The 18,295-nt window shown below is 39.5% G+C and overlaps 6 protein-coding genes across 8 annotated transcripts; 3 read left to right on the top strand and 3 right to left on the bottom strand.

The window, feature by feature from the left end:
* Positions 1-453: 453 nt before the first annotated feature.
* LOC110852428 (major facilitator superfamily domain-containing protein 6) lies at positions 454-5,335 on the top strand. 2 transcript variants are annotated; one of them, XM_035853782.1, is made up of 17 exons: positions 454-1,139; positions 1,214-1,312; positions 1,377-1,498; positions 1,561-1,628; positions 1,743-1,794; positions 1,868-2,597; positions 2,668-2,722; positions 2,811-2,877; positions 2,968-3,015; positions 3,095-3,112; positions 3,199-3,310; positions 3,385-3,409; positions 3,500-3,630; positions 3,728-3,970; positions 4,086-4,197; positions 4,264-4,310; positions 4,364-5,335. In XM_035853782.1, exons 1-17 carry the CDS (start codon positions 1,082-1,084, stop codon positions 4,465-4,467), a joined length of 2,091 nt encoding a protein of 696 aa, XP_035709675.1. In that variant the 5' UTR covers positions 454-1,081; the 3' UTR covers positions 4,468-5,335. The 2 variants fall into 2 exon arrangements, with proteins under 2 accessions (XP_035709675.1, XP_021956189.1); XM_022100497.2 differs by having other exon boundaries at positions 468-1,139; positions 4,385-5,335.
* Positions 5,336-5,529: 194 nt separating this feature from the next.
* On the top strand, positions 5,530-7,980 carry LOC110851703 (cysteine-rich with EGF-like domain protein 2). The gene is made up of 9 exons (XM_022099580.2): positions 5,530-5,833; positions 5,926-6,123; positions 6,193-6,417; positions 6,507-6,654; positions 6,734-6,790; positions 6,909-6,989; positions 7,063-7,098; positions 7,172-7,231; positions 7,308-7,980. Exons 1-9 carry the CDS (start codon positions 5,681-5,683, stop codon positions 7,484-7,486), a joined length of 1,137 nt encoding a protein of 378 aa, XP_021955272.2. The 5' UTR covers positions 5,530-5,680; the 3' UTR covers positions 7,487-7,980.
* LOC110851702 (aminomethyltransferase, mitochondrial) lies at positions 7,920-9,630 on the bottom strand. Its single transcript, XM_022099579.2, has 4 exons — positions 9,205-9,630; positions 8,968-9,141; positions 8,417-8,891; positions 7,920-8,328 (listed from the first exon to the last, which is right to left on the bottom strand). Exons 1-4 carry the CDS (start codon positions 9,454-9,456, stop codon positions 7,976-7,978), a joined length of 1,254 nt encoding a protein of 417 aa, XP_021955271.1. The 5' UTR covers positions 9,457-9,630; the 3' UTR covers positions 7,920-7,975.
* Positions 9,631-9,873: 243 nt separating this feature from the next.
* On the bottom strand, positions 9,874-12,236 carry LOC110851701 (zinc metalloproteinase nas-15). The gene is made up of 8 exons (XM_022099578.2): positions 11,555-12,236; positions 11,291-11,494; positions 10,929-11,222; positions 10,667-10,845; positions 10,484-10,571; positions 10,318-10,428; positions 10,118-10,258; positions 9,874-10,043 (listed from the first exon to the last, which is right to left on the bottom strand). Exons 1-8 carry the CDS (start codon positions 11,721-11,723, stop codon positions 9,904-9,906), a joined length of 1,326 nt encoding a protein of 441 aa, XP_021955270.1. The 5' UTR covers positions 11,724-12,236; the 3' UTR covers positions 9,874-9,903.
* Positions 12,237-12,365: 129 nt separating this feature from the next.
* On the bottom strand, positions 12,366-15,444 carry LOC110851700 (cytochrome b5 reductase 4). The gene is made up of 9 exons (XM_022099577.2): positions 14,959-15,444; positions 14,547-14,881; positions 14,274-14,447; positions 14,096-14,196; positions 13,839-14,012; positions 13,533-13,752; positions 13,256-13,453; positions 12,544-13,180; positions 12,366-12,465 (listed from the first exon to the last, which is right to left on the bottom strand). The coding sequence occupies exons 2-9, from the start codon at positions 14,794-14,796 to the stop codon at positions 12,399-12,401; spliced, it is 1,821 nt and encodes a 606-aa protein (XP_021955269.1). The 5' UTR covers positions 14,797-14,881; positions 14,959-15,444; the 3' UTR covers positions 12,366-12,398.
* Positions 15,445-15,618: 174 nt separating this feature from the next.
* LOC110852144 (arginine/serine-rich protein PNISR-like) lies at positions 15,619-17,340 on the top strand. 2 transcript variants are annotated; one of them, XR_004835265.1, is made up of 4 exons: positions 15,675-15,812; positions 15,878-16,488; positions 16,790-17,160; positions 17,220-17,340. XR_004835265.1 is itself a non-coding variant. In XM_035853621.1 (2 exons), exons 1-2 carry the CDS (start codon positions 15,800-15,802, stop codon positions 16,369-16,371), a joined length of 507 nt encoding a protein of 168 aa, XP_035709514.1. In that variant the 5' UTR covers positions 15,619-15,799; the 3' UTR covers positions 16,372-16,716. The 2 variants fall into 2 exon arrangements, 1 of the variants encoding a protein (XP_035709514.1); XM_035853621.1 differs by lacking the exons at positions 16,790-17,160; positions 17,220-17,340 and having other exon boundaries at positions 15,619-15,812; positions 15,878-16,716.
* Positions 17,341-18,295: the final 955 nt, after the last annotated feature.

Below are 18,295 nucleotides of genomic sequence, written 5' to 3'. Positions count from 1 at the left end.
TGATGAGGAGACGAAGGTATTTATAAAAGGAAAAGTCATCATCTTTTGTCATCCGAGAGACGGATTTCCAAATGTCAGCATTACTGCTAAAACCTCATCCCAATCTCATTAGGCTCGTCGTGATGGCCTCGTCTCATCCTCAGAATTTCCGACCGGCTACATTTTATAGTAGGTTAGTAATATTTGTGGTAAATAAATGTAGGTTATCTTATCTATTGCATTATTAGAGCACCAGGGATGGAAGGAAAATGGGGTTTGGCTGGATGAAAATTCTACTGCTTCTGCTGATGACATTTAGTATATTGTTTGCTAAAATAACAGCACAGCACATATTTTGCATGCTTTTCTTATAGGAATCCTTGCATTGCCCCGTTGTTACTTTACTGCAACATACATATTACATACTCGTCGTGAATTCGGTGATATAAGGATGATCATATCAGCGTGATAATAATATAGGAGAGAGCATTATTCCCTTTTTCCCCATCATCGTACAAATTCTGTCTGCCTGTGATGGTGCTGAATACTGCTGAACACGATCCATCCATAAAATAGTAGCCGACTAGCCACAGTAGATTATTGGTAAATTGGGTAAAATAGGTTTATAAAAGGTCGCTCATCATCATGCTCCTCTACTCGTCATTATCATTTTATTATCCACCAAACCCAATTTACTAAAACACATAATAATACTGCAAAAAAGCTCTCTGAAGGTGGAAGGGTTGGTCTTCTTCTTGCCGATTACACATACTATTCTGCCAACATTTTTTATGCTTAAATAAACACATTACAATTCACAAAAACATTGAGGTCCACAATGAATTGCAAATTGACTAAAAGTGTGTGCGAATGAGCAGTGAAGTGGAATAAAAAGTGCACGTATTCTCGTTCTTAAGAACATGGAGTTGGACAAAACGTTATCAACAAGTTCGATAAGAAGATTTCCTGCTGGAAGAGGATACGCGTGGTGGCGGTGAAGGCGTTGGTTCAGTGAGCAGCAAGGGGTCATTGCGGCCTAAAGTGAGTGAGGTTATTTGGTCGACGACACGGGCCTCTCTCTCGCTATCATCCCTTGCCAAAGATGCAAATCAATATTAAATACTTGCCAATTAAAGCACATTACTTTTTCTACTGGGGAGGTAACGTCTTTTTTTGCGTATACCCCGTTTTGTACATCTTAATAACTCAAAAATAATGATAATGTGAATATTAGGTGTGGCATCGATATGGAGCTTCATTGCTGTTTTTGGGAAGCAGATGGGAATTTCAGAGGTGGGGGTGGGTCTGATATTCACGGTAGCCCCCGTCGCAGGTAAAATTAGCAACCATTACGTTAGTAGTATAGTTTGATTAAATTCCTGACTAATCAATCTCAGGTCTCATCGCAAAGCCCGTGTTTGGTGCCGTGGCAGATCGTTTCAAAAAGAAAAAGATGATTTTCCTTTTTTTCCTCCTTCTGAATCTCATGGCTTTTCTTAGTGTGGCCTTCCTTCCTCAAGTAAGTTGGTTATTCCTTAATTCTTTATTCTTTGATTTTTAATTTGATTTAAATTTATTTAGAACCTTCCCGTGCACCCCGTCCAACTTGACTGTGCAATGGGAATGAGTTCCATTCGACAATGTGGGAGGTAAGTTAACCCTTTAAGGAGTAAGATTAACTACAAGAAAATTCATTAATTCGGGGACGTTATGAATATGTTGTGGTCGTGGTGTGGTGTGATTGACAGTGTTCTTCTCCTTAGGTTGAACCCCCATTGTGCAGAATCCGTCATTAAGTCTTTCAAAAAAGAATGTGTGAGTACATATTAGATCAACCGACAGTAGTATTTTTACGGCCGTGTTTGCTAAAAATAAAACATTATTACAGGTCGACGAGCGACGAAGGAAAGAACGTCTCAATACGACTTCTGCTGGGACGGATAGCCACATCAGATCTGCCAGATCTTCCCTGGATAGTAGTGACCAGTGTGTCGAGTCTTGTCGAGGTTACTGTGAAATTCATGGAATTGAAGATGGAATTCGGTTTTGTCATTCACTGTTTCCCCACAATCAGCCGGAAATATGCCGAATAATGAGTTCTCCTCCCCAGATTCAAAACAATTCCATGTTGATAAGGGCACGTGACACTGGGGAACATTATGACAAGGAAGACGACGACGATGAAGAGTCGGAGATTGATGGGAGTCGAACTGAGCGCAGCATTCCACGTCCCTCAGGACCTCACATTATTGATTTTGATGTTAAACTCAAAATCGATGAAGTACTGATGATAGATGATCCTTGGGGTGGAAGGGAGGAGTCTCCAGCCGCACCGGGAAAGTGTTTGTATATACCCATCAAGGAAGTTTCATTCTACAAGGATTCCGACCCTCTAGTGTTTCGTGGTCTTTCATGTCACAAACAGTTTCTCCTCCAAAATTGCTACATTGACTGTCCAAACAATACCGCTCTCAACCGACAGCTCGAGTCTATCCAAGAGGAGGAGGAACTACTCGACGCTATGAATTTCTGGATGTACGGGTCTCTCGTGGTCATTGCATGGATTGCCATGTCTGTCGTTGAGTCACTGGCGGATGCCATGTGCTTTCAAACTTTGGGTGAGTAGTGGTGTTAATTATGCACATGGATACTTGTATTTAATTGTGCTCATTTGTTATTGGGGGACAGCTGACGAAAGTGGCAAGTATGGCCGACAACGCCTTTGGGGGACCATTGGCTGGGGGTTAGTCATTGCGTGCTCTAAAGAATAAATAAACGATGAGGCATGCGTAAAAAATTTTACGATTATAAATCTGGTTTGTTTTGTATAGGATATTCCAACTCGTGGCTGGATACTTAATCGACACATCTAGTCAGGGGAAGTTGTTGAAAGACTACGTATGTTTTATATATTTTTTTTTACAAAAAATGCAGTTTTGAGAAATGAATCGAGAGCTGATGTTTGTTTTGTTTATAAATTTATTAAAGACCCCGTCATTCTATATAACTGCGGGATTGCTCACTATCGACCTCATCGTAAGAATGAATAATTTGGATCATTCTAAAAATTATATCTTAACAATTAATTTACTATTTTATTTTACATTTGTTTAAGGTTGCGTACAAGTGGAGCGTAAGTATTTTAAGTTTGAATTGTTGCAGTTCATTTCTTGATCGGACCGAGTGTTAACTCATAATTGTTCTCTGTTGTTCATTTAGGTACGAGAGGTTGAGAAAACTAAGTCATTACGTCGTGATCTGTGTTCAGTTTTAAGCAACTTGAGAATCGTTGTCTTTATTGTTGCCTGCGTCATCATTGGGATGTGCACAGGTACGAAATAGTACGAATTCTCATAGTTGATTTATAACTACATTTTAAATTACAATAACATACTATACTCACAGGACTCTTGTGGAACTTTCTCTTCTGGTAAATTGTCAATAAATAATTTTTGATAATGATAACTCTTAAATTGACTATAAATATACACAACTCATGTTCCTTTACATATGGCTTCAGGTATGTTGAACTATTGTCAGAAAAACAACAGCTGCAAGCTTCGTGTGAGTCCCATCATAGGATCAAACTACTACAAGGTCTCATAGGTGCGATTCAGTGCCTCGGAGAGTTGCCATTCTTCTTCATTTCTGGTAAATTTGCGATTTAGCGTATGAAATGTTAATCATCTTTTTGGAAGTAGAAATAATTTGTGTAGCTGAGCACTTATAAATACTCTTTGAATTGAAGGTTGGGTAATTCAAAAGCTGGGTCATGTCCACTGTATTACTCTCGTTTTGGGAGCATTTGGGATCCGGTTCATAATTTACAGTTTTCTCGTGAATCCCTGGACAATCTTGCCAGTGGAACTTTTGCAAGGTCTCACGTACGGCGTATTTTATTCAACAATGGTCTCTTATGCACACAAAATAAGTCCAGTTGGGACGTCTGCAACTGTGATTGGTGTAATTCAGGCTGCATTCTTGGGAATTGGTAGGCATTCATCCATAATAAATTAGCTCATCTTAATTGAATCATTATTATACAGACAATCGCTTTTATGTTTTTTGAAAAATAATTTAATATCTTATTGTGGTTGTCTGTATAGGAGTGGCATCAGGAAGTCTTGTCGGTGGGCTAATCTTTCACAAATACAGCGGAGGAACGGCTTTCCGGGTTTTTGGCGTCGGCTGTCTCATATTCTGTGCCATTCACGCAACGTATGTTTTCTATTCTATTAAATTTGAACTTTTAAGAATACTAATAGAAACCACCCGACTGCATAGGATCATGTGCATCCTCAATAAAAAGTCAAACTACGGATTCCCCTCAGGTAATCAGACTGCTCTCACATTGTCTGTGTTCACTTCAGTATTGGTTGTGTAGGTGTTTTGTTTACCATGGTAGATCGCACCGAGCCCGAAGGTCAGGAAATGTTCAAAATTTCCAGCTCCACGCAAGACGTGGCAGACAGCGACGAGGGGCCCTGACGTAAAAGAGAAACTGCGGTTTAAAACAACTTGACAAGTCATGCAGGACACAACCGCAGTTCACATCACAGATTTACATCGACAGTCCTCAGCATTTATTTGTGGCATCCCTCACTCATCCAATCGAATCTGACTTAATGAGCAAGCCCTGCGAAGAAAACCAGCCAACTTGAACTCAAACAAGCAATCTGTCACACAGAGACTATTACTAACATGTAATTATGTTTGAGTGCATTACTGTTATTATTGTTATTATGATTATGATTATTATTATTATTATGAACACACATAATTAGTAGGAAGAGCGCATTATATTGACATATCTACTGCTTATTATTATGATGATATACTATATGACGAGCCATTGTAGCAGCAGCAACGCATAATATTTGTATCTGTTTAGCTTTTTGAATGCTTTAAGAAACGCATGTTGCTTGCAAATAGTAATCAATCGTGCCGTACTACAAAACAAACTATTGAAAAGAGTGCTGTTTACTAATTTGTTAGGAAGCAGTATTTTTTTAGCACGCAGGCATGTGGTTGATGTGAATGAAGAACAATTTCTTCTGACGCCTCATTTATTTGATTAGCTACTTTTTTACCTTTCTGTGATAACTTTTGTCATATGTAACTTGAATCGAGAGCTGCTTTATTATTTGTTAAATATTACATAGATAGATATTCGTCGTCGCGATGTAGATTTATGTACGTGTCATCTAGTTATAGATAAACTTCGTTGTTTTACATTTTATATGAGATGAAAATCAAGTAAAATACAATAATGATGATGTCAATTAATAAAAATCTACACAGCTTTGTGATAAAATTATAATAAAAATAAAACAGTTTCGTAAACGGGTTTTTCAAATAGTGTCGCCTCTTCTCCATTTTTTCCATATCATTTGTTCTGATGTGTATTTGTAAAAAAGTACTTTGTATTAGTAATAACAGCAAGACAGCATTTTGCACTACTTTTCATGCATGGTGTGAGTACAAAGGCATCTCCGATAGAACCCGGGTTTTGCTACATGCGTAGTGCGTGGGGTTTGTCAAAAGGTATCGATCCTACTTGCCATCGCATAACAGATCCGGAAACTATCCCGATCATTTTCATTCGGAAGAAAAAATCTGTGAATATTCTTTCACCAAATCTGACAAAGGTATACAAACCAGAATATTTCTCACTGGTTTTAACTGTTTTTCTAATTTGGTCATGCACTCCCTCTGGGCTCTCGCCATCCTCCTCTTGGCAAAGGTGACGTCGGCGGGATCACCGTCGCAAAAGTCGGCACCGTCGTCACTTGGGAAGTCGCGATCACTGGGACCCTGTCAGTCCTGCCGTCTTTTGATTTCATCCTTTGAAAATGTTGGTCAAATTTTTTAAAAAAATCGAGTAGAAGTAGAAATGGTTTTTATGCTCCATTTTACTTGAACTTAAACAATTGGTTTATTTCCCAGGGTCTGGAACGCACTGCCACTTTGCCCATAACCTCAGTTCCGATAGGTGCTGACATTATCTCCCCATTATCCTCGTCAGAGCCCAATGCTAGCGGTAGCAACCAACCATCGCCCGTAAAGGAGCACATTTCCGATGACACGAGATTTGAGGAGATTATGAAATTGCTGTGCTCCGATGTCAAAGGAGGGAAGGAACAGGTACATAAATGCTTATCTAGAAATACTGTATAATACTTGCCAATTAACTCTGGCTCTCATCGTGTCCAGTGTGCAGAATTGGTGGTAGCACACTCCAACTTGTTACAAGAATGGATGCAGCTGGAAACGCCTTGGCGTCCAGACCTCTACACTTGGTTTTGCATCGACAAACTTCACCTTTGCTGCCCAACCAATCACTTTGGCCCACATTGCACTCCCTGTGCTGGTTATCCCAATGACATTTGCTCAGGACATGGAAAATGCAAGGGGAACGGTACGCGGAAGGGTAACGGGGTAAAATTTATAAAACAAATCACAAAGCTAGAATTTGTTCGGTTATAATTATAAAATTCTCCTACATTTTTAACTATTTTTAACTACAGGCCTGTTTGTGTGACCGTGGGTATGTGGGATCCGTTTGTAACTCTTGTGCAAAATTGCACTATGAAGCGTACCGGGACAAAACGAAGCTAATCTGCTCGCCATGTCATAAATCTTGTGCGGGAGGGTGCTCTGGAGCTGGGACGAAACGTATAAATAAGCAGTCATTTTGCTTTTTGGTAAGGTTGAAGCACAGCAAATTGATAAACCACGATATGTTCTTTTACAGATTGCGATGCATGCAATGAGGGTTGGGAGACGGACGACGAGAGAGGATGTCTGGACAGTAAGGAAATTTATAGTTTTATAAATTTATATTTTTAGTAAAACAAGTATTGAATGAAAATTAATTTTCTTTATTTAAGATAATTAATTAAAATTAAGATACAATACTTTTTGTGCAGTCAATGAGTGTCTGATGTTGGAAAAATCCTGTGGGAAGAACGATTTTTGTGTGAATACGGAAGGATCCTACTCATGTTTCGGTAAGTTAAAATTAAATGAGACACGCTGAGCAGGGATTAGATTGGATTGTCAATTTGGGTAATTTTTTAATAGACTGTGATCGGTCTTGCGACGGATGTTACGGAGATGGTATGTAATCGTTATAATTTAACATAGCACTGATACATATTTGTAATAATGGAGCTGCATTGTGATTTCTTAGGGCCCGATATGTGCGATAAATGTGCAACAGGCTACACACTAATTGACAAGCTTTGCATCGGTATGTAGCTAACAAGATGTTAAACATTTATGAAATTTATGAAATATAATTGATGCGTAAATAATGTCTATTTCAGACAATTCTGCCCGGTTTCGTGACACGAAAGTGGACATTGCCAGATATCTGACATATTTCGGATTATGTGTATCGACTTGCATAATTTTTCAGAAAAATATGACGATTGCTAGCATAATTGGCATAGCTGTGGGGATGTACATTGCACTCTCAGAGTATTTGCTGAGTGAAGAATCCTAACCCCAAAACTAGTCTACACTAAATTTAAATTACTTGTTGTTCATGAATTTATTCCAATAATGTCACGTTTTCAATACTTTTGTACACCATGTAGCAATTACTTATGTGTTAGATATGTGAGGGGACATGATTCCTTTTGGGGCCTGGTGGTTGTGTTTCGCGATCGGATAACTCAAATTCAGTTGGAGCCCGAATAATTGTAAAAACGCCATCCGAAGAAAAAATGTTTGCAAAATATACTTATCATTTCATGGGGACGATGAAAGATGAGTAACGAAAAATCACTACAATAAAATCGTAAGTAATGTAAGTAAATGGCAGACCATACGTATGTATGTACATATGCAAACCACAAACTGTGAAGATTGCACGTGCAATATCATGTTTAACTAGATTTGTAGATACAAGTATAAGCAAAAAAAAATACTTGAGATCTTTTAGCGATGTCTAGTTATATATTTCAAAATTTTGATTAAACAATTCAGTTCACTACTTTTTTGGCGGAACAAAATATTTTCCCTTCAAAAACGGTATTTTCACGACTTCAACAGCCACCAGCTTGTTTCTCACTTTGACATTGACCTTGGTCCCAGGTTTGAAGTAGTCCCCCGTCACATAACCCATAGCAATATTTAGTGGAGCCATGCTTGGCCCGGGACACCCGCTCGTCACCTCCCCAATCTTCTCCCCAGCCAACGATTGAATCTCCATGTGAGAGCGAGGAGGAGGTCCATCAGGCGTCCTTAGCCCCACTCGTCGACGACCCACCTTGCTCCCATCTTTTACCTGCTCCATGATAATGGACGCCCCAGGAAAGTCCTGTCTCGCTCGTCGTTGCTTCCCTGTGACGATGTCATAATATTCACACTATCACCCTTTCTAAAGTAGCATGGGCTATTTAAGAAATCAGATTTAGTTTAATCTATATACCGATGAGCCAGGTCAGAGCTGCCTCCACGGGCGTCGTGCTTTCATCCATGTCATTTCCATACAAACAAAGGCCTGCTTCCAGTCTGAGCGAGTCCCTGGCTCCCAATCCTGCCAGTTGAACGTTGCCTACCTTTGACGCCAAGAGGGCATTGACAACATGAACTATTTTTTCGGAGGGGACTGAAATTTCGACGCCATCTTCGCCTGTGTAGCCACATCGCGTGATCCTGCATCCAGCCACCCCGGCAACTTCTCCTATGCTGGTGTTCATAAAGTATAACTTGGAGAGGTCGATGCTGACGAGGGGTTGGAGTGCTTTTGCGGCAGAGGGTCCCTGTACGGCAATCAGCGAGAGGTCATCCCTCAACACGAGCTTGACGTCCTTCCCTCGCCCTTGAAACTCTTTCTCCGCCGCCTGCATGAGGGGAATGTCCTTGTCTCGACAGCCAGCGTTAGAGACGACGTACAAATGACCCTACGAAAAAAGTCTTACAATGTCGTATGACCATCTATTTTTTCATTTTAGAAAGTGAGGTGATATGCATGCGTACCTCTTTCGCATTGCTCACTATGAGATCATCAATGATCCCTCCATTCTCTTTTTTGGTGAAGAGGGTGAGTGAACCCTGACCTGCGGGGAGAGTCCCAATGTCCCCAGTGACCAAACTCTCCATGAACTCGATCCTGTCCTTCCCATGCACTTCGGATTGCAACATGTGTGAAACCTAAGTCATGACATTATTCAATTGAACTTAAATAGTTAAAAATACTACATAGTGACCACTTGCATCGAAAATGGAGGAGTGGAGCCTGGTGTGGAGATGGGACTGGGTGATGGAGAGAGGTGTGTAATGTACGGGCATCAGATACCCCGCAAAGGGGACCATTTTACCCTGTTGCGCAACATGAAAGTCGTACAACGCCGTCTTTTTGGGGGGCTGAGAAGAACTGGAGCACTGACGACGTAGAGAACATATCGATCTTTTCACGGTTTCGTGAATAGGTGACCCCACCCACAGACACGGCTTTATTTTCAACATTTCACACAATTTCTATAAAAATGTCAAGAAATGTAGACGTTGTAAATAATCTATGTAGGTATTGGAAATTGTATACGTGAGATGAGAAGGAGGTTCTCTCTCTAATCTAATCCAACATCAGCATCGTTAATTCGTTCGTAGTCAAACAACTTGTTGTAACTACACTGCCATCCATTATAGGAAAGTATGGTAAACTGGAGGAGAGAGAGTTGAGATCATTTATTAGTCTTAGGAAAATAAGATAAGTGAGTTTGGTTGGTTATGCATTATTGATGGCTAATCCAACCTTTGATCTCATCAACTCTGAAATCATCGATATGCTCAATTTAAACATTATTCCATAAAATAACATTACCATCTTTACCATTCATGATCATATGACCAAGCGGTAAAAATAATATTTCACAACACACAATGTAACAAGTAGTTACAATTTTTTATTCAGATTCAACACAATTTACAGGATTTTGGACAATATTTTCCCATGAATTTTGGGTTTTTACTGCATTCGTCTCTGGAGGCCCAATACATGCAATATTTTTCCTTGTCATCACATTCCATGTTGGGATGTGGTTCGGGAGCACCGACTGCATATGCATGAGAAGAAAATTGCTCATCAGAATTATTATTTAATATTAACACTTTTGACGTGGATATGTACCAGAGCCACCAGCACCACCATTGGTTTTACAGGTACGGCAGGATTTGGAGCAGTAGGACTTCATATATTCCGAACTTCTGGTACAGTCGCCACGTTTCGCCCAAACGCCACAATATTGGTTGAGGTCCTCACAAGGCTTGTCTGGAGGTTATTATTTGCACATTATTATTGTTACATGCAGATAATTGTACAACTATTACCGCATTGTTTGCAAGATTTTTTGCAGTTGACCAGCATCCAGGCACTGTTGTTGACACATTCTCCTTTCGAGGCGGCCCAGTATGCACAGTGCTTGTGATTGTCTTCGCAAGCTGGTTTCATCAATTTCATTAGCAATTATAATTTATTGCAGTTTATTGATCGTACCTGTTATTGGCTTGGGAGTTGGAGGTGGGGTGCTCGTAGGCTTGACATTGTCGCACTGATACAATCGGTTGATCTTCAATATGTCAATCTGGAGGCAAATTGAGACAAGTGTTTATCTTATTCAATGTAAGCTTATTGTTTTATGTATCTTATTCAATACAATTGTATCTTAATAATCTGTACCTTGGAAAAGTTGTCGCGTTGTCCGATTTTCTTGTTTGGGTCCTTGGGAAGAATGGTGGCACTTCGCCTGTCCTTGGAGAACGCGTATGAGCCGTAGTGCATCACGCTGGACAAGTCGTAGGGTGCACTCAGGTTTTGAATGTAGTTCCACGTGTACTTTCGAAAGTTGAATTCCATTCCTAGAAATTCAGATAGAATAACTAATTATGTATCGCAATAAGTGTAATAGGTTATAGTGAAAAATTAGCAATTGGAGGGTTACCTGATTGGATATTTTGGAAGTAAACGTTGACATGATCATCCCGATCAAAGCGACTTTGTTCGTGCCAAAACCCAACGGCGTGCATGAGCTCATGGATTGCAATTCCGGTGTAGACGCAGCCTTGGCCGAGTGTCACGGGCTGAGCACCTCCAGCTCGACCTACCAAACTCGAGCAGCCGTTGCCCTTTGTGATGTGGATGTAATCTGTTTCACTCGTTCGGGGCTTGAATTTGATGCAAGTGTTAGCATGGTACTCGGAAATGGCTTTAGCAATCACGCTCCTCTCCACAGCATCTGTAAGAAATAGTTTTACGGTGTTAAAATTGGCAATATATAATTCCCCAGTAACGTTTTTGGTGTACTAAATTGCGAAGAAATAAAGTAAGGGACGACTCCTGCAGGCCATTTTTGCTTCTCGTAAATAATTCCATTTCTGTTTCCGTAATCCTCAGAAGATTCGTTTCCCAGATTCCTCATCGTAGTGCTGAGAATGATGTCGCCCTCGAACAGTCCAGCAAGCTCGATGGGGTCCGAGTTAAACTGATCGTTGGGAGGAGAGCTTTGCCCTACGCAATAAACCAGTCACTTTGTACTATAAATATTACCTTTAGGGCTGATTGGCTTACCAACACTTTCCGCATTTTGATAGTCGATGGGAGTCAAAGGTTCACCTGGAACGTGGGCTTGCTCGTCAAACAAGGCAGACTCACTTGTGTCCAAGGGATCGCTGTGGCACTGAGCCCAGTGGGCGAGGCCAACGATGTAGAGAACTTGCCAGAAACGCCAAATGTCCATGTTTGAGATGTACCAAAGCTCTGGATCAGGTCGGGTCGTGGTGGGGAAATGGTGCGAAGAAGTGTGACTCCAAGACTTTCCTGGGCGAGTTTATATATGTTGAGATGACTCAATTCATAAAGTGGAGCTTTATTCATCAATTGTCTTTACGGTGACGTTGTTGAGCGAAATCCAATGAAATTATAACGATTATGATGTAAGGTGTCATTGTTATCACTATTATTGAGTCAACGAAATTTGGGACTCAAATCTTTGCTTATCCAATTTGAGCATTCACTAGAAGATGATATCTTTTGTTTCCAACAAGTTTGTGGCCTAGACCTTCATCAAACATTTCATAATAGTGAAAATATAATAACTTCAATGCACATCACAGCGTTTACTCATCGCATCCCAGAACTGAATCTGCTTATTGAGTGTGACCTTGATCTTGATTTTATTATGCTCTTCACCAATTAACCAACTATTGCGAATACCAAGTAAATCTTGTTTCCCAAATAATGAAACAAACAATGAAATTAATTATAGAAAGAAAACTTCCACAAGGTGGGCGGAACTGTGGAACTTTTCTGAAGGATAATGCTGGATTTATGTATTTATGTGTTATATGAATTGCGAATCAATCAGTTTGTCAAACAATAATATAATTCACTAATTTATTACAAAGACTATTAATTATCCATTAAATATAAAAATTCCAGAAGGGTCGTCAATGTCAAGTACAGTTTGTTGTTTCAACACCCTTTGGGGACAAAGAGTAATTTTGTTAATACACCAAAGTACTCCAAAGTTTAATATAATTTTAGATAGTTCAACTTACTCTTTACATGCGGCGTTAAATCCGTAGCTTCCACAAATTATGGCTTTAGATTCACCATCTTTGGTGGACGCGGAGGGTATACAGTCTTGTATACACTGTTCAAATAATTTGATTGAAACTCGCCCAGTCCACTCTTCCGACGACAGCTCGACAGGTTTGGATATCACAGGATAAAAATGAAACCAAGACGATGGTGATTCATTTTCTTTGGCGAGGTCTTGCCATTCCTTAGCCCATATCACATCTTCAAAAGTCTCGTTAAAAAATAGTAGCACCACGTGTTTAATAGGGATCGACGCTCGTCTATGGTACAAATACTGAATAATTCGGACGAATGGGGTGATCCCTGATCCACCAGCTAGCAAACATAGCGTGTTACTGATATTATGTAGAAAAAATGTGTCAAAATTTCCACGAGGAAATCCAATTTCCACATCTATCTCTGACTCCTTTTCTATCTCTTGCTCTTTGGTTTTTGACAATAAATTTTCCAACAATGAAGTGAACTGCCCATCTGGATAAATTTTGATAATGAAATGCAACTCTTGCGTGTTTGTTTGTAAAGCTGATTCCTCTACTTCAACGTTTGGTTGAGTGATTGTCAAACTTACTGGCGTGAAAGGCCGTGTCACATTTTCTGGTAATTAAAAGAAAGCAACATTTAAATTTAAATAAATGTCGTCTCTACCCAAGGAATATCAGGAGTTATTACGTGTTAGTCGAATTTGAACGTGAAATCCAATCGGAACACCAATCGCAGCGGTATGAGTGACAGCAGTGAACATGTATGAATTCCGTGTCAACTTCTGTCGCTTGACCAGTTTTGCTGGGTACATGTCTTCAATGGAGGCTCGAGAGTCTACTAGTTGATGATGGTCCGATAGAGGTACGCCGAGTTTGAGCCATCGTTCTAAAAGTTTATTAATGGCTTGCGTTACAATAGTGGTAATATATTTGTGCGTATGTATAGTTCGTCAACAGCTTGTTACCTTGTTGTTGAGGTTTCTTTAATGTTATAAGTGCCCGTTTAAAATTATTTTCGTAGTTAATATTAATGTTGTCGTCGGTTAAAGCTTTGAGGAGGCGCAAATGTGTCATCCACACTTTTGGAGGTTTCACCATGACTTTGAGTATTAATCGTTCACGGTTCAATAGGCCAACTGTCCAGGATTCTTGTCGCACGTCGTTCCCATCCATGTGAGAGTCAATCTATCAGAAAAAATAATTATTTAATAATTATAATTGTAATAATATCCGATAATGATTCAAACGACTTTTGACTGCCTTTCACTTGCCTCAAGGAATACAAAATTGTCATCTTCTGAAAACTTTGTGGATGGAAGACAGGATAATGCAGTGCTTAGTGAACCTGGCTGTATTTTCCGTACAACTCGTAGCGTTGGCTCTTTCACCAAAAATCCGAGCAAATTTCCTCTTAAAATGCTTTCAAAGTTGACCCATCGATGAATCTATAAGGTGTACATTACCATTTAATTATTAATTATATCAATATTTATCATTCGTGATGATTCATGTAGTAATTTGAACTGACTTGATTGAAAAGGTTTGTGGCATCTTGACCTGCTCCTTTCATTAATTCTTCGACACCTCCGGGATGATAGTTTGTGTAGTCGGAAACGTCAAAAACTCTATCTGTAAGAAAATGGAACATATTTTTGTTAACACTGTAAATAATTATTCATTGTAGTATTGAAAACAATTCAATGTACCGTTGATTGCCATCCAAACATCGCCAAGAGTGTTGTGCGTTGCTAATTCGTCAAACCCGATTTTCCTTAATTTTGCAGAAGGTCCTTTGGCAGTCAATTCTTGTTGAATCTTCATCCATTCCACCATCGATTTTCCAGGATTCACCAGTAGTCGACTCTTCTTCACCGTATTTACTAAAGTATATAAAATTTACATGTTTATAAACTCTTCAAGATTACGTAGAATGCTTACTTAGTAAGTAATAAAACGCACAAGTGAGTAAACAATCTTACGTTTTGGAGGAGCCATCATTAGCGTCGAAGATGACAAATCTGCCCCCAAGAGTGATGACGATGAGGCCATGCTAGTTTTGGGTGGTTGGAATTCATATCGCCTAATTGGAAAAATTGTGGGTGTGATGCTCAGAGTGGGATTAATGGCTGGCGGAACAGTAGAGATCGTCGCCAAATTCCCAGTTTTCGGTCCATTGTCGTCTTGAGTCACGTTCACTATGACTATCGGCTGGTCATCAGAAGTCGCCATGACTGACTTTGACCGTATATCAAATCATAAGCCCTACTAAAGTTGGGTGTTGGGTGACCAAACCCTAAGCTTTAGTTTTAAGGTACTGAAATTGGACAAGGAGAAATTTGCAGTTACTAAACTCTACAGACACCAAATTGTATTAATGCGCAGATCACTTACCCCGTAGGAAAGTACATCAACAAACATAAAATAAGCACTCGAGCGAGGGTGAAAGTTGTTGTAGAATGAATTTACTTTCTCCAAATCATTAACGTGCTCCTTCTTCCCGGATTACAAATGTGCTGAGTTCTCGTTGGCTGCCTTGTCGTCGTGCATTGGGCAACGTTCCTTTTTCCTCATGCAAATTCGTGGCATTCTGACCAAATGTCTATTAATTACATGGTATGTACAACAAGATCCACCACAACAGCAGCACAGTATGCGTTTATTAATTATCGATATTGTTGTGGGTGTGTATTGGATTTTGAATATCTTGCATATATCAATTTCAGAGGCAAATAATAATGACGGCTGGAAAGGAGGCGCACAAAATAACTGGTATTCGCCTGAAGTTAATAACCCCTGGACCTCATCCGCCAATAATACCCCACTCGGTGAAAATAGACTTGCTAAAATTCAAGCAGCCTTTGGAGTTAATGCCTCACCTCATCCATCTCCTCCTCCTTCTATGCAAGGGCAGCAAAAATTTCGACCAATGATGAAGCAAAAGAAACAACATATGCGTATGCTCAGCTAAAATTACAATTGATAATTGCTTCTTTATTATTTATTTAAACTTGTGATAATTTAATTTTCAATCAGCCGCAGCCACGACGGATTATGGGTATTATAACGCACAACAACAAACCAGAGGAGCTACAAATGCCGCCGGCTACTGGTCATCAAATGATAATGGTTCAAAGGACAATTCTGGTCTTGATTTTACTCTGGAGTCTACCCAGCCTTATTCTGCCTATTTGTCAATGCTGCTTCTGTAGAATATTCTTCTGGTGATAACTCCATGTCTGACATGGGTACGTACGCACACTTGTATAATGAGGTCGAATATATAATACCATGTACCAACAAAAATATGCAGAGACTGCGAGACGGAAAACCTTGCCCGTCTGGATTAGGGAAGGATTGGAGAAAATGGAGCGTCAAAAAAAGAGGAAAGAAGAAGAGGCTCGACTAGCCGAAGAAAAAGAAGAACAAAGGAAACGTTTACTTGAACAGCAAGAAGCCAACGCAGCAGTTGAGGAATCTGCATCGGAACCAAACAACTCTAAATGGAACGAGTCTGAATCTCTGCCTAACGATGAAGATTCCGCTGCCGACGACGAAGGCGAAAACGACGACGACAACCACAATGAAGCCGGTTACCATAATAAGCGGAACAATAATGTCAAGAAGGAACAACCAACGTTGGCAAGTGTGCTGAAAAACTTACCTCCAGACGAGCGAGAAGATGCTATTGCAAGTTTTCACAATTTTCTTTTTACATATTCTATTTTACACATTATATTTCAACTTGATTCACTTCAAATGGCTCAACATAATAACAATACAGGTTGTTTTTATTTTGTTTTATGAAATCTTAGATGTACGCTATTCGCCGAGTTAGCACATCCGTATTGGTTACCGTGACCAATGCGATGATCCTTGATGCCGCGACAACTGCTTATAATCGAGCTAAAAGTCGTAAGAAAGGTAGAAAAATCACAGTATTAGTCAATCTTATTCAAAGAATAATGGTGGTGAGTTGGAGTTAGAACTTTAATTTAATGGGATAATTCAATGTTTGAGAAAACAGGCAAATTATAAGACTTGTAATACAACATGACTGTGATATTATCTGTTATATACTCACCGAGATCTCTATCTAGGCTATATTTTTATTAGAAAAGATATGCACAAAAAATATTTGAACTAAATTGAATAAGAAAAAAAACTTTTACATTCACATATTTCTTCTAAGTTTGTATAAGTGTCATTTTGTTCATGAATGAAGTGACTTCTTCCACCATTCAAATCCAGAAGACGAGTGCCCTCGCGTCAATTGCTGGGGGATTTGGTAAGATTTGTTTTCAATCAGCTTTCGCAAATGGGTTGAATTAGTACACAGCCCGTTTCCACCTTATATTTCTGCCAATAATAAGAAAACAACTTATATTACTGGCATTTCCTCCTTGTGCTTGTCAGTGTTTAGCCTTGACATATAAATCGGTCACTTGTTAATGATAAATACTGAAAATAATACTGGGCCTCGGTGGATATGGATCAGACTCGGAGGAATCTAACGCATCTAGCAAATCTAATAAAGGATCTGCTGATGAGGAGGAGGATGACAGAAATAGTGCCGACTCTGATGAGGAACTTTTGGTAATTAAAATTAACTAATATTTAAGTTATCATATTTTAAATAACTTTGCATTTTGTAGGCTCAAATTGAAAGGAAGAAAAGGAATTGGGAGTTACAAAAGTTGGAGTTGAACCATCACTCACGCTCAAGATCTTCGTCTGTTGTTGATACTGAGGAAAGTTCTGGCTGGTTTCAAAATTGAAATAAAACTTCTTTGTTCAACTCTATTGCTTGGATCGTGTGACCACGGCGTCATGACTCATGTTATGCATCGATATAGTGGTCATCCTCAGGTGCTACATATGAATCAATTGGTATCTACTTCATGTTAGTTGCTTATGCACTTTCACCTGGTTATCTCATCCTTCTCTTCTAGTCAAGAAAATATTTTAAACTTCCTATTGTCAGCTACCAAGCTTATGTCGTCATCATGTAAATTAATGTAAAAGATTGATAAGTGGTCAACAATTCGATAACTTTTAGTGCCTTAGGAAAATTGAATCTTCATCTTGACAAAGGGTGAAAGTAGGTATGCATATGCAAAAGTTTGCATAAAAAGTCCTAAGCATTCCTATCATAGATTCTCTTGTACACAATGCCTCGTAACACCATAGTTAAATTGGAGACTCGATCAAAACGGATGAAGAGGAGCGCTCTGACAGAGAAAATAATAACTATCACAGAACCCGAGACACAATTTGAGGCTGGATGAAAAGAAGGCCTGTGTCCTATATGTGGCGTGCAAGTTCGCTACTTTCTATAGGACACAGTCGCCACCACTCAGGAGGGGAGCTTGCGAGGTTGATAATAACAGATCCTGATGCCCTTTGGATATGTGGTAGGGTCCTATGAGTGTACTAAAACCCTGAAGTGGTTTGACTCCATAGCCACATTTGCGCCCGCCACACCCACTCAAAAATGCCCAAAAAACGCTTTCACTCCAGGTTTCACTCATTCAAATCCACGCCAAAAATCCAATTTTACTCGGATTTTGAAATTTCTTTCACCAATACACTCCCAGATAGTTGCTTTCTTCAATCCAATGTCAAACTCAATTTTGATGATGATTATTTCGCAGGCATAATTTGCGTTGTGGATTACTACAACAATGCTCATTCAGAATTTTAAATTTTAAAAATACTAATCATTTCAGGC

This window comes from Folsomia candida, unplaced genomic scaffold, assembly GCF_002217175.1.
Source record: "Folsomia candida strain VU population unplaced genomic scaffold, ASM221717v1 Fcan01_Sc007, whole genome shotgun sequence".
In the NCBI taxonomy this organism is placed as follows: domain Eukaryota; kingdom Metazoa; phylum Arthropoda; class Collembola; order Entomobryomorpha; family Isotomidae; genus Folsomia; species Folsomia candida.
Note: the sequence above shows the minus strand (reverse complement) of the source record. Positions and strands in the feature narration are given on the sequence as shown.

Excerpts from the sequence above, each read along its gene's own strand:
- LOC110851702 (XM_022099579.2), bottom strand. The coding sequence starts at position 9,456 with ATGTTGAAAATAAAGCCGTGTCTGTGGGTGGGGTCACCTATTCACGAA. Across the intron at positions 8,892-8,967 it reads TAGTGAGCAATGCGAAAGAG|GGTCATTTGTACGTCGTCTC; the intron begins GTACGCATGCAT and ends CTTTTTTCGTAG. Across the intron at positions 8,329-8,416 it reads AGCTCTGACCTGGCTCATCG|GGAAGCAACGACGAGCGAGA; the intron begins GTATATAGATTA and ends ACATCGTCACAG.
- LOC110851701 (XM_022099578.2), bottom strand. The coding sequence starts at position 11,723 with ATGGACATTTGGCGTTTCTGGCAAGTTCTCTACATCGTTGGCCTCGCC. Across the intron at positions 11,495-11,554 it reads TCAAAATGCGGAAAGTGTTG|GGCAAAGCTCTCCTCCCAAC; the intron begins GTAAGCCAATCA and ends TTTATTGCGTAG. Across the intron at positions 10,846-10,928 it reads CTTCCAAAATATCCAATCAG|GAATGGAATTCAACTTTCGA; the intron begins GTAACCCTCCAA and ends CTGAATTTCTAG.
- LOC110851700 (XM_022099577.2), bottom strand. The coding sequence starts at position 14,796 with ATGGCGACTTCTGATGACCAGCCGATAGTCATAGTGAACGTGACTCAA. Across the intron at positions 14,448-14,546 it reads AATGATGGCTCCTCCAAAAC|TAAATACGGTGAAGAAGAGT; the intron begins GTAAGATTGTTT and ends TATATACTTTAG. Across the intron at positions 13,454-13,532 it reads AAAGAAACCTCAACAACAAG|AACGATGGCTCAAACTCGGC; the intron begins GTAACAAGCTGT and ends ATAAACTTTTAG.
- LOC110851703 (XM_022099580.2), top strand. The coding sequence starts at position 5,681 with ATGCACTCCCTCTGGGCTCTCGCCATCCTCCTCTTGGCAAAGGTGACG. Across the intron at positions 6,990-7,062 it reads AGGATCCTACTCATGTTTCG|ACTGTGATCGGTCTTGCGAC; the intron begins GTAAGTTAAAAT and ends ATTTTTTAATAG. Across the intron at positions 7,099-7,171 it reads CGACGGATGTTACGGAGATG|GGCCCGATATGTGCGATAAA; the intron begins GTATGTAATCGT and ends GTGATTTCTTAG.
- LOC110852428 (XM_035853782.1), top strand. The coding sequence starts at position 1,082 with ATGCAAATCAATATTAAATACTTGCCAATTAAAGCACATTACTTTTTC. Across the intron at positions 1,140-1,213 it reads TTACTTTTTCTACTGGGGAG|GTGTGGCATCGATATGGAGC; the intron begins GTAACGTCTTTT and ends TGTGAATATTAG. Across the intron at positions 4,198-4,263 it reads TTCTGTGCCATTCACGCAAC|GATCATGTGCATCCTCAATA; the intron begins GTATGTTTTCTA and ends CCGACTGCATAG.